Source organism: Anabrus simplex, chromosome 1 (genome assembly GCF_040414725.1).
Source record: "Anabrus simplex isolate iqAnaSimp1 chromosome 1, ASM4041472v1, whole genome shotgun sequence".
Taxonomy (NCBI): Eukaryota; Metazoa; Arthropoda; class Insecta; order Orthoptera; family Tettigoniidae; genus Anabrus; species Anabrus simplex.
The window spans coordinates 1,647,687,424-1,647,701,071 of NC_090265.1; the positions used below are offsets into that span (position 1 = coordinate 1,647,687,424).

General features: G+C 37.3%; 1 protein-coding gene across 1 annotated transcript in view; it reads right to left on the reverse strand.

Annotated features, from left to right (window-relative positions):
- LOC136858660 (hemolymph lipopolysaccharide-binding protein-like) overlaps positions 1-13,648 on the reverse strand; it is an 83,497-nt gene that overhangs the window by 38,796 nt on the left and 31,053 nt on the right. Inside the window, exon 3 of the mRNA XM_068229429.1 lies at positions 8,156-8,279. Coding sequence (XP_068085530.1) covers positions 8,156-8,279 — 124 coding nt within the window. The remainder of the gene's footprint in view (positions 1-8,155; positions 8,280-13,648) is intronic.

Genomic DNA, 13,648 nt, shown 5'->3' on the forward strand with positions numbered 1-13,648 from the left:
GGGAGAAGAGACGCATATAAGGAAGGAAGTTGAGATGAAGGATAAATTAGGGAATGGATATAACAAGTACAAATGGACATAGAAAGTGGGACTTGATTGAGATAGGGTAGCAAAAGAGGAATTACAATTTCTGAAATATGGTTGGGAAGGTGCGTTAGAGGAGAATAATATTGATAAAGCCTTGGAATTGATGCTACATCCAATAAAGATGATAGCACAGAAGGTAGAATGTAGAAGGAAGAAAAAGAAAGAGGGTGAAGAATGGTTTAATAGAGAGTGTGAAGGAATGCGGAGGAGGGTGCTGGGGGTGTTAGAAGAGTATAGAAAGAAAGGTGAGAGTGCAGAAAGGGAGGTTTTCTGTAAGTTGAGGAAGGAGTATGAAAAGAAAATTTGTGAGGTAAAAAAGGCGTGGTTAGAGGAACAAACTGAAGCCATAAATAAAGATTGTAAGACTAACAGCACTGAAAAAGTCTGGGAAAGTATTAATAGAATAATTAAGTGTGGAAGGAGTATAGAGAGAACGAGCATTGAGCAAGTTCAGTGGCTGAGGTTTTTTGGCGAACTACTTGGGGGTAAGGGGGAAGAACTAATTTGGAGGAATAGAAGAGTTGCAACTTATGAATTGGACAAGGAAATTACAAGGGAAGAAATACTGAGAGTGATAAGAAGAATCAGGGGCAAATCGGCCGGGGGATGTAATGGGATCAATAACAAGTAATGGAAAGAAATTAGAAAAAATATGATAATGATGGAGGGCATAGTTAAACTATTCAATAAGATCTATGATGGGGGGAAGTACCCGAAGGAATGGGAAATAGGAACTGTATGTCCAATATATAAGGGAAAAGGGTAGTAAGAATAGTTTGAAGAATTATAGAGGAATATCTCTGTTAGACTCCTTAAGTAAAATTTACACGGGGGTGTTGGCGAACAGGTTAAGCGAATGGGCCGAAAGAAATGAAATATTGACAGATTACCAAGGAGGATTTAGAAAAATAGGAACAGTGGAGAATATAATGATAGTAAGGACAGTCTTAGAGAAGTATAAGAGCCTGTATAGAAGTAAGGTTTATGTGGCAGCAATTGATTTTGAAAAGGCGTTTGATAAGGTGAATAGAGAGGCTCTATTGGAGAAATTGGGTAGGTTGGGGGATTCGGAAAAGATGATGAGAGCAGTGGAAGGAATATATAGGGTGGTCAGGTTTTGTGTAAAATTGGGAGACGATAGATTGAGCAGACCCTAAGAGTCCAAGGTGGGTTTGAAGCAAGGGTGCAATTTATCGCCAATATTGTTTATTTTATTTATCAACGTTATCTTGGATGGGCATGGGGATAGAAATTGAGCTGTGCCGGTAATTAATGGGTTGGAGGTTCCGGGATTTATTTTTGCGGACGGTGTAATATTAATGACTCTAACTGCAGGAGGGATGCAGAAAGCTTTATATGCAGTGTCGGATTTCGCGAAGAAATGGGACCTGAGAATTAATGGGAATAAATCTAAAATGCTAGTAGCCCAGGGAAACAAAGGAAGAGGGGAGGACGGGAAATGGGTCCTGCAGGGAGAAAGGTTGGAACAAGTAAGGAAGTTGGAATATTCAGGAGTCATTATTAACAGTAAGGGAACTTGGAATGATCAGATTAGTAGTGCGAAAAGCAGAGGTTTGGCATCCCTAGCATCAGTCAAAAACTTGTTAGTTAAATATCCGGGTATCAGTTATAAAACCTTGAGGTTAGTGTTAAGATCGGTAGGGTATTGTATGGCGCGGAAGTGTGGGGGTTGGATGAGAAAAGAGGTGAATTAAGAAGAATTATATGTAACTTCGGTAAGATGGTGATGGGACTGCCGTTGTGCACAGCTAATGCAGGGGCAGAACTATTGTGTGGGGAGGATTTGGAATCTGGGTGTGTGAAAAGAATAGTTAGAGATTGGATGAATTAAAAAAACAGGAAGGGGGAGGGTATTACAGGCCGCGTATGAACAACAACGATAGAGCATGTATAAGGGTGGTTGGCTAGAAAAAATTAAGGGATATTTGGAGATGATTGGTTTGGGGTACATGTGGGAAGAGGTGTGGACGAAGACAGAAGAAGCTAGAGGGATGAAGATACTGACAAGGAGGATTAAAGATTTGTATAGGCAGAAATTATTGGCTGAAATTAGAGTAAGAAGTTCTCTTAGTGTTTTAATAAAGTAGAAGAAGTAAAGGGGATAAATATTAGAAATGTTGAGAGGTTAAACAGGAGAGGGTTGGTTTGGTGGCTATTGGGGCTTCATAAACATAAGGGATGGTTAAAAGGTGGAGAGAAGTCAGTATATATACTTTGTGGGGCAGAGAACAGTGATTTTCACTTATTAGGTAATTTTGAAGAAATAAGTAAGATCAGAAATAGTCTATTGAGTGCCAAACGTCGGGAAATGTTAGGAACAGGGGAAGAGCGAAGTATTATAAGGTGGATTATTAAGGAATGGGAAGACGGAGTAGAATTGAACAGGTATTTATGTGCGGTTAAAAAGGCATGTTTAAGAAAAATGGAAGAAGGAGATTCATAGAGCAATGGTGGTGAGTATAGCTTGGAGGAAATAAGGAGTTATGTGTTTGGGAATGGGGACGGGTGTTTACAATGTTTATGGGGGTCTTGTTTAACAGTATTCAGTGATTGAGTTTGTTAGGTGAGTTCAGCAGTAAGTGAAGTGCTTGTGACATAGTGAAGAGTGTATAATTCGTGCCTGGAGGTGAAGTAAGACCAAGTGACAGCGATGTGCATTCAGATTGCGAAGTACCGTTTGCGAGATGGCATGAAAGTATGCGATTGTTGTCATTTGGTATACTTTTAATACAGGGTAAGCCAGTTAAGTAACAAGGATTGCGAAGTAAGCAACTGTGTATACAAGGGCTTGAGCTGAATCTGGTGTAATGGAATGTCAGCGGTTTTCTCCGTTTGCAGAACTATATGTTGTGACAGTCATGGGGTGATTGCAAGGTCAGAGTAGGGCCTGATTAGTTGTTTGGTACTTAGATTTTTGTTTATTATTATTATTATTATTATTATTATTATTATTATTATTATTATTATTATTATTATTATTAACATTATTATTATTATTATTATTATTATTATTATTATTATTATTATTATTATTATTATTATTATTATTATTATTATTATTATTATTATTATTATTATTATTGGTACTTTGTTGTATACAGTAGGGCAAGAGCTTTTTTCTTGCTATTAAAGCGTAGTAGGAGCTGGTAAGGAATGATTGGTAAGGGAGAGCAGGACATACCCGTAAGAAGACGGGGTGGGACGGGCCCAGTCCAAATAAGTAAAAGAAGAGAGAAATGTGAGAGGTGGGATATGGGAGGAGAGCGGGTCCAGTTTCACGTGGTCGGTCGCAAAGGAATGGTGAGAGAAATGCATTGTCATCTGGTAGGATTGTTGGGGTCTTCCTTAGGACCCCAAGGATAGGACCGGTCGTGTCATCATCGGGAGGGCGGCCTTCTTCTCACCAGAGGTGATGACATGGCCGGACAATAGCAGTGGTCACCAATAGTATTTATTGCTTTATTTTATTATTCTTTATTGTTCATTACGTTTTGTGTCTTAATATTAAGTGGAGACGATGGGTGTGGCATGAGAGACTGAGTATGACTGCCGTGGCGATTCTACCTTGGGAGTGTAACGTTTCCGGAGTATCCAATGAACCACATGGCATGCCCAGGGAATCCGGTATTTCTTTTCTTTTCTGTTGATGTGAGTTGTACATGTGAACATGTATCGGGGCAAATTCGCCTGTTATGTTCAATAAATATCTATTTATCTATCTATCTATCTATCTATCTATCTATCTATCTATCTATCTATCATTTGTTTCTAAGTTCCCATCACTGCCTGTTCATTTCTGAACCAACCAAACAACACCCATTCGTCCCTATAAATACTGTAAGCCTGACCCTTATGTATCTATCTGTACCTGGGACTGTGCGACATTAAGTGAGATTCTTCTCCCAAGCAGACGACGGACGAGCCTGGGGCAGCAATAAAATAGGCACCCATTCGACATAAAATGCGAACTTAACTGCGTGTGAAAACGGGAAGATACCAGCGTTCCCCTCCAGCATGTAACAGGGCATTCTGCGATTAAGTTCAGGTTTTATATAGGTTCTTATATTGTATTATGTAGGTTCCTAAGCTGTCTGCGGACGGAGTGTAAACCCCATTGTGGGTACCACGGTAGCTAGAAGAGAGACGGTAGGTGTCACGAGACGGATGCGCAGTGGACTGCCGTGGTCGTGACGTCACTGGCCCGTCCCACCCATTACACTACGCATTGTTTGGCGCGTAAATATCAGTCTATAATATCTTTGGTGCCAGTGATTTCACTCAAGCACTCAAACAAGACATCTTTGTAGACTTAGTACAGTTCCAGAAAATTGGGGACTTAAAATTCACTCATAAAATAACAGACCAACATTTACTAGTAACTGGTAGTGAACGACAAAACGTAAGAAAAGCTGCCGAACTTCTCTCTGGCACTGTGGCTAAGGCTATATCGTATATTTTATTGACCATCCCCTGCCCATAACAGTTACCCAGAGAATAAAGTCCCTATTACTGAGCAAAAGTGCATATGACATAATTAAAACTGCAAACTGCAACAGGGAAGAGTGTGAAACATTAACTGTAGATGTCCTCGATCGAGTAGACTGTGCTCTTACTAATGACACCATAGAATCAGTCGAAACTAACCTGTAAATTTATGATTCAGAGTATGAAGACTTTAATTGTATAGTTGACTCATTAATAGATCAGTTTACTGAGCAGCACAATCTCGAAGATTGCTTACATAATGAAAATAAGGATTTATTGAAAATGTTGGCGGCGTATATTGCATACCGAGTTACGAAAAAAGGAATCACCACTAGCTTCATCTACGGAGGAAAAACTGGAAAATACATTAATATTAGTAACCCTGTCAGGATCTCGGCTTTGTATAGAGGAGGCCTAATGAATCTATCTCCCGAGTGGTTCGACACTGTTTGCGAACTAGAAAAGGATTTTCAAAGGTTCCACGGAAATGGTCTAAGGAAGTGCCCAAGAGTGGTGAAGGAACTGATAAATATCTCAGACCTAAGTATAGTGAAGTCGACGACTTGGCTGTTACGTGTTTTATGAGAACTCGTTCATTTATTAGAATGAAAGAACTGAATAAAAAGAGAGCACTCAAGAGGTCACTGAATGAAAGCTGGACTACGGATGAGCATGCTGAAGCTGTATGGACTAAATTTTGTTTTAAAGTCCTGAAAGTTAAGCCTAAATTAGTAGTAATGTTATTTTTGTTATGTAGATTTATTATTATTATTATTATTATTATTATTATTATTATTATTATTATTATTATTATTATCTTTAAGAAATTGAATTCTTAATATTTTGTTTTGAAATATTTTGTGATTATAAACTACATCCTTAACATACATTTGTGAAAGAGGGCTCCATTATTAATATTATTATTATTACTATTATTATTATTATTATTATTATTATTATTATTATTATTATTATTATTATTATTATTATTAGTAATAAAAAAAGCAATAACGTTAGTCCAGTAGTTCCTATTTTCAGGAAAAGTAACAACATGCAGCATTTAATCTTGTGTATTTTATTTAGACTTTTACGGTTAAAGTCATGTCTTGATTGTTGAGCTTTGGTTTATTGTATCTGTACGTGTATAGGGTACTTACGTTAAATTCTTTCAAGTAATTGGGAACTGTAAATACTAAGATTTCCGGTGTAATGAAGCATGAAAAAGTGATTTTTAACTATTCTGGGTTTTAGAGTTGGTCTGCAATATTTACTAAAGCACACAAACAAAATAATAAAAATAATAGATTTGCAATATCTTAGTGGTCTTCGTGTGAAAAAATATATTACAACGTAAACGTATTTGTGATAAGGAAGACAAGCCGGGCGCTCCGCACACTGATTTGTAGTAAATTACAGCGTATGGCAGACGGTCCACGGTCCGCTGACGTCACACGCTCCTGGCCGGCTGCGCGTGACACCTACCGTCTCCCTTCTAGCTACCTTGGTGGGTACTATGTAAGTTAGGAACGTACGAGTGTGACCGTCGCTTTCCTTATTCATTTTTGCTTTCTGGTAACTAAACTTTCCTAACCTCTATCTTCTTTTTAGGACATTAGGCCTAACTTCTTTTCTGGTCTAAGTCATCACGTAGACGGCCTCGCGGGCCTTCAGCCCCATTAGGTCTTACGACATGTCATGTCACGGGATTTTATTGAGGTGTTCAGCATCCCATTTCATTTTCTTCTCGTCCATTCGATTAACGTTTTGCTTTTTCCATTTTTTGGCCGTCTAGTATGATGTTCGGCTCGTGTCATCTGGATCTTTTTATCCAAGTTGTGTGTGACTCTCCTATCAAGTAAGGACAACGAGTGTCACACGTGGTATAAGAGTTAGTGAGCTCTTAAATGTAACAAGAGATGCCTGATGTGTATTCCTGGCCCGTTCAGATATAGGAGATTGAAACTGTAGTTTTGGGTTCGAGACCCGCTGATATGTAATTATTTGAATCGGAGTGTTTGAACACCCCCCTTAAACTTTGTTCTGGAAGCTATATCTTTTATCTATACTTAAACAAAGTTTAAGGTTCCATTACCCCTCTGAAAAGGTAACCTTGATAATAGAAGCACTGGCCTCAAATCTCATTCTCTTACCAATAATATTCTTGACTTAAAAGTCGTGTGTTGTAAAATGGGAGCTTCCTCTCACTTAATGTCGCACAATCCGAGGTACAGATAGATATATAAGGGTCAAGCTTACAGTATTTATAGGGACAAATGGGTGTCGTTTGGTTGCCTACCAAGGTGTTTAAGTTTTGTTACACTTTGTTCTTGTTTTCCCGAAAAGGTAATCTAACAATAGAAGAGAAGGTATAACAATGAAATTATATCCTAAATGTAAAATGTTCTCGGTGTTGTTTTGTACAGTGCCTACACCCTGCCATTTCTCCCACTCCGCTCAATGGGTAACATCGTAAGAGAAATAAAGTGCAATGTTTCCTGCAAGTCTTGAAATTGGGAAAATCGTAAGGGAACTATTTGTTATGAATATTATAAAACGTCCACTTAAGTCTTAAAAAACTTTTGTGTTTTGAAAACTCAATTGATTTGCAAAATTTTGCAAACATTGAAGTTGTACTTCAAGTGAAGGTACCGGTAAGTGCTTAAATGTCTTCCTTTCAACGTCCCTGAGGAATACCAGAATTTTTGTATGAAATTATTTTAGTATTTGTATTTGTATATTGAACGCGCATCAACTGTGTTAGTGAACTTATTGTGCAGGTCATTTGATTTACACATTTTCTCACAAATAAGTTTCCTAAATTATAGTATAGGCTACCCTTTCTCTGAAACCATTTGCTCTATAAAATTTATTTTCATGAACGTATTTTATGTTCATTTAACAACCCGAATTAATTAGAATATCAAGGGTTTTGCGTTTTCTATAAAATAGTTTTTCTATCAGAATTTGTTGAAAATTTCAAATTTTAACTCAAAATGTATTAATAATGAAAAATTAATTTCATTCGAAACCTAATTGATTCTGATTGTTGAATCTACTTATAATAGAATAAGTACAGAGGCCGAGGACACTGAGTTTCTTGGTTGGCTTGAGAAAGTACATCGTTTTTAATGAAGGGCTAAGATATTTATAAAAACAGTTATTAGTAAAATATGATTTAAAACAAAACTACTTATGTACAATATTTCAAAGGCAATTTATTACTTAGGATTTGTCAAATTTTACTTACATTGACTGCAAACTTAATTTATTATAATTGTAAATAATAGTATTTGTGATTAATATCTGGTTAACGCTCACTTAAAGCAATATACGGATATTTTAAATTCCTAGTTCTGTGCAAAATACTCAGTAAATGGTCGGCGAAAATGTAATGATGTGCATGTTAAGTGATGTCTCATCAACGACGCGAGCAACGTACATACAGGCTATGTATGTGATAAAAACGTTGAGAACATTGTATATTCAATTAGCCTGGTATGTTTTAAACGATGTCTATAGGAATAATATTCATTGTCTTGACTAACATAAGTTTCTTTATTACCAGAAACGGAAGTGCTCAGACGAAGCCGTTCACCACCGTTGCACATAGATCGGCCATGTTCCACGTCCAAAGTTATCTCTCCACTGTCGTTTGTTTTAGCCGGTTTAGCACTGTTCAGATCTACCTGTTGAATAAATACATTTAATAATATAACATCCATTACCTCATACTTCAAAATATGTACAAAACAAAAGTTTATGGCACAGTAATTTATGTTAAAGATGTTTTTTGTAAGAAAAAGGGACAAAATGTATTGTAATTTATTATTTACTTTCCATATTGAGGTGGTTGGAAATGAGATTCTTAAACAGAAATTGATATTTTTCATAAATAAAAGATAAACAATTAACACTGAATCTCCATTCATCTATTGTTAATAATATATGAGGTTCAGATGATTTATGTACCAGTTCTATGGATACCAATACTATGTTTTGTAAAATACAATTACGAATAAAAATGACTCGTGTTAGCTTTCTGAAAATGAGGAATATACTGTGTGACAGAAACCTCATCTTGGAGACAAGTCACAACTTCGTCATATGCAATGTATATTCGCTGCTTCTGTATGGCGCTGAAACATGGACTATGAAATGTAACACCATTTGGAGAATAAATGTCTTCAAGATGTGGGTTTTCCGAGGGATGTTGCAGATTTAATCTCCAATGCTGTCGTACTTAGGCGAATGAGAATGGAATGAATGTTGGTGTGTACAATCAAGAAAGAAAGACCTTGGGCATATTATGAGGAATGATTAGTACAGCCTACCAAGATTGATCATACAGGGTAAAATTGATGGACTTAAAGGTCGCGATCAATGTAAAAAACTCGGCTGAGGAACATACCGGACTGTACAGGCCTAGATTCGGGTAGACCGATATAAAAACTATTTTATAGAAAAATCAAATATCTCATTGACATTCTAATTGATTCAGGTTGTTTTAAAGGACATAAAATACGTTCAGGAAAATTTTTAATTTCATTGAGCAAATGGCTTCAGAGAAAAAAAAATTATATTTTAGAAAAAACGTATTTGTGAGAAGATGTATAAATCAAATGGAAATGAAAAATTAAAATCCACAGCATATTTCCAGTCATCCGACCGGGTCAGGAATGGAATGATAAGCCCACATCTAGCGGCGAGGATTGGAATTGTGCCGGCTGACGAAGTCTGTCGCACCCCTCTGAGGCAGTAATTAATGACTGACAGATGAAATTATATTGGAGAATATGACAAGGAAAACTGGAGTACCCGGAGAAAAGCCTGTCCTGCTGAACCCTTGACTTACCATTCCATCGTTGGACGGCCACGGCTGCTACAGTAGAGCAATATTGAACTCTTAAATCTTGGGGTCTTTGCGGGAATAATTCGGTCACGATCTTAACCAAACGATGGGGTTCAGAAGAGAGCCTAACTACTTGAAATGAGGAGCAAATATGTGCTTACTAACTTTTATTAAATTCTTAATGGCACAAAAAATTATTATCTTTATAAATCCTTGACAAAAAATAAATTAATAATTATTAAATGTTTCAAACGCAGTGACATTGCATAACATATATATTTTCTTTTAGAATATCCAAAAAAAAATTCTGAGAAAGTAGGAATATCATAAATTAGTGGACAGCAAAACTGAAAAAGTGAAAAGAAAAACCTGAAAAATCGGGCACCTATTAATCCAAACGATAACTGAGAATTAATCCACACGATCCGTGGAAAATCTGACCTTCAACAAGTAGAACGCCTGATTTCCTCTCAATTAAGGTTATCCACCAGTCGAATACCCTTTCGGATACGGAACACCCGCCGAATGGACCCTTAATCGAACCAAATTGACTATCAGTTGATTTGGATAGGTTGCGAAATATTATTGGAAAGCATGGTGTTCACAACGAGTTACCAGCAGCATTCACAATTGAAACAAAATTCCACCATGTATTTGTCATTTCATGACACCCTTAAGTGACAAAATAATCCCGATGCTAAACGTGCATCACCCAAACAGCTGTTCAGAAGGAACCAACAACAACACGATCCGCGAGGATCTTACGTTACGTCGTTCTGAAGGAACAAAGCTGCGAAATGCAGGAAACCCTTATTCCTCACGCGTTTAGAAGAAATGCCAAACACTGAAGTTAATTAAAAAGTGGTAAATCGCTTGAAAAAGTATTATTATCAAACCGACTTTCAGGTTAGAAATGGTTACGTTACGCTTAATAAAATTAGAAGTCCACATTATAAACAAAATTACTGAATTCTTTCCTACTCAACAATGACTACCATCACAGATCCATCTACTTATTGCTTGTCCCAACACAATGCCTACAAAGTTATCAATTGATCGAACTCAAATACGTATAAAATGAAAGAACGACAAAAATTGAAAATAAAATAATATTACCGGCTGACGAATCGAATCCGTATTCGTAACTCAAGTCTCACACTAATACGCTGAGTGTCAATATGCACACTGCCATAGTGAAAATGGACATCAGAACGACAAACAATTAGTTCCGTAAAATAAAATAAAATAAGTTATTTGAACTCAACACGCATGGAGAACTGCAGTAAAATATTCAATCACCGTTAGCTCAGTACCCAATTCTGGACAACCCTCATATTCATGGCGTCAGTGATCCCATAATCTTGAGTAAACACCTTCCAGATGTTGAGGGTGGCACGCAAGTTTGGCCTCGTTATTACCGAGCTAACACTCTTCACATTGCGTATGTTACTGCAGACGCTACCATTGAAACGGCCGTAGCCGTGTTGAAACACCGGATCCCGTGAGATCTCCGAAGTTAAGCAACATTGGGCGTGGTCAGGAGTTGGATGGGTTGCCACGCGCTGTTGGTGGGGGTACGGGAATGGAGGAGCGGAAAGGAACTGGCCACCCTACCTCACGTAAACTCCGGCTCAGGAACACCTCTGCGGAGGTTCGGACCTGCCTTCGGGCAGAATAACCCTTACTTACCTACCATTGACCAGGTTACTTCGCAAAAGCATCTAATCTAAGACTTGAGTATGTACAGCTGATATCCCAGACCTATCGTCGGGCTTACTTAACATCTGTACACCCTAACACTAACCTCTATGTACACATACTTTCCTAATTCTATCGTTGAGCGTGAACTAGGACGTCTCATCATCAGTATACTCCTAGGATAACATGTGACGTCCTAAATCTACTGTCGGGCGGAGACTGGGTCGTATACCCTTCCTCTAGCATATCAGGCGAACTTGTAACTTCAAACAAACTCTTATATATCTCGGCTGTAAATCTGGTCGAAACTAACAACACACAACGACACGAATCTTGCCCCAGAATGAACGCAAGTCTTGTTACAAAAACGTGAACTTGAAAAATAAATATCGCGTGGCGAACAATCCACAACTCAAGCACGGTCTCAGCATGCGCAATGAAGTTTAGGAAAGAATAATGACTTCCAACACACGTCTAACATGTAGTGGATGTCGTAAAGAAATGATAAGCATCACCACCGCCGAAATCCATACTGTAATTTTCGGGTGAGGCCCTCAAATCGCCTACCGTCATTTTTCCAAATATTCATATCCATGACTATCCAGTGAAACGAAACCCAATGAATCTACACAGCCAAACATATCGCTTTAAAACGTCCAATATCTAATCCCACAAATGTTTCCGAGTTAATGATAAATTACCGCCTTGTAATTTATGATCTTTACTGATTGGAAACTTGTCATTACGGTCAAACAACACCAACCGTGTATTCAAAATGCTCTTCTATCCATGAGGTCATATTATTCTAATATTAATTATACTGACTTTACGTAACTAATCACTTGATTTTTACTACCAAGATTTACACACTCCATAAAAAAATCGCTTTTCACTTGGGATTTTACTTGACATTTTACTGTGCCTCACACACTAGTAATCTCAAACCAATCTTCTCCAGGTCTCAATTTTCGAATTGTTAGCGGAATACACCACAGCCTGCCACATAAATCTCACATTTAATATACAGCCTGTCTCAAAAATTATTCGCTCTTGACAAATATAGCCTGTCTCAAAAATTCATTCTCATCGCCTGCTCATGGCGGTATTATATGAAATATACAGGCTTCATCTGCCTTCAAAAACTCTACAACTCTTATCTCCACATATATAAATTCTTCGCTCTCAATCCATTTTCTTATATTTCAAGACTTTTTCAAACCTCAATCCTCTCGTGACAAAACAACTTTTATAATATGCCTTTTTATTTTACTGTTACTACAACTTTCGGACCTCGAGAATACAACAACACACCGTGATTTTCCATATCATCGACAAACACGATGTCACAAATTTTACTTCCCATGAATAAAGCATAACTTTATCGGATTTCACTGGAAATTTTCTAGACACCCGCAAACCTTGTAGAAAATACTTGTTAAATCCACTTTTAACATAGGAAAAATTTATCCCGCGGTAGACATTATTATTATTATTATTATTATTATTATTATTATTATTATTATTATTTCGACAAAAATTTTCTGAATTCAAACGATATTCGGAATTAAGACATTCGCCTCAACTACGTTACCGTTATCACCGTCCTAATTTTCTAAATTCGGACAATATCTCAAAGAAATTTAACACAATATTTAAACGTCGCATTTTAGTTTCTTGATGTGAATTTTATAACACTAAAGATTTTCACACGCTGACCAGAAATATAATACTTTCGCCTGATCATTACAAAATATCAACCCGACACACGCAATGAAAATTGGTAGAGACAAACAACATTCTAACTACAACATTTACTAAAAAGTTACAGACCTGTGATCGTAGCCGTCGTCCTGGATTCTGGCTGCATTCAACCATCAAACCTCGTGTATTTAGCCTTCCATGGCTAAATTTATCATCATCTTCTTATAAATATATAGAACTAAAATTACACAACACTCTATAACGCACTTTCGACAGATCACCCTTGTGACGAGCTCGCCCCTCAAATGGCGACTGACACAATTTTCCCAAGAGTCTGCTCTTGTTAGGCCAGGTGTTTCAAACAGATAAGAAACCAGACGCAGTAGCTAACTTCAAACTCCTCTTTAACAAACACACACTGAATACCAAGAGAAATTCAATTACTTCTAAACCTTTAAAGTTTCATTAGCGGCAGCTCAGAAAATTTCTATCATCTTCCATTTCTAACAGTAGATGTGAACCATAGCCACGAACATATAGTAAGTTATTTGGAGATAAAATTTTCACACTTTTCTGCCGACGAGCGACGTGGGCTTCGCGGCCCCAATAACTAGACAGCGACTGAGAAATATAAGGAGGGAGATTTCTTTTATACTCTAGCGGATGACGCTACTCACACCATGAAGCTTGGTTGTGTAATATGCTAATTCCGCATCCAATAGACCGATTTTCCTGAAATTTGTTCCATAACTTCGGACAGACTTACGATTTATTTAGGTGTTTATCTCATAATTTTCCCATACTCGC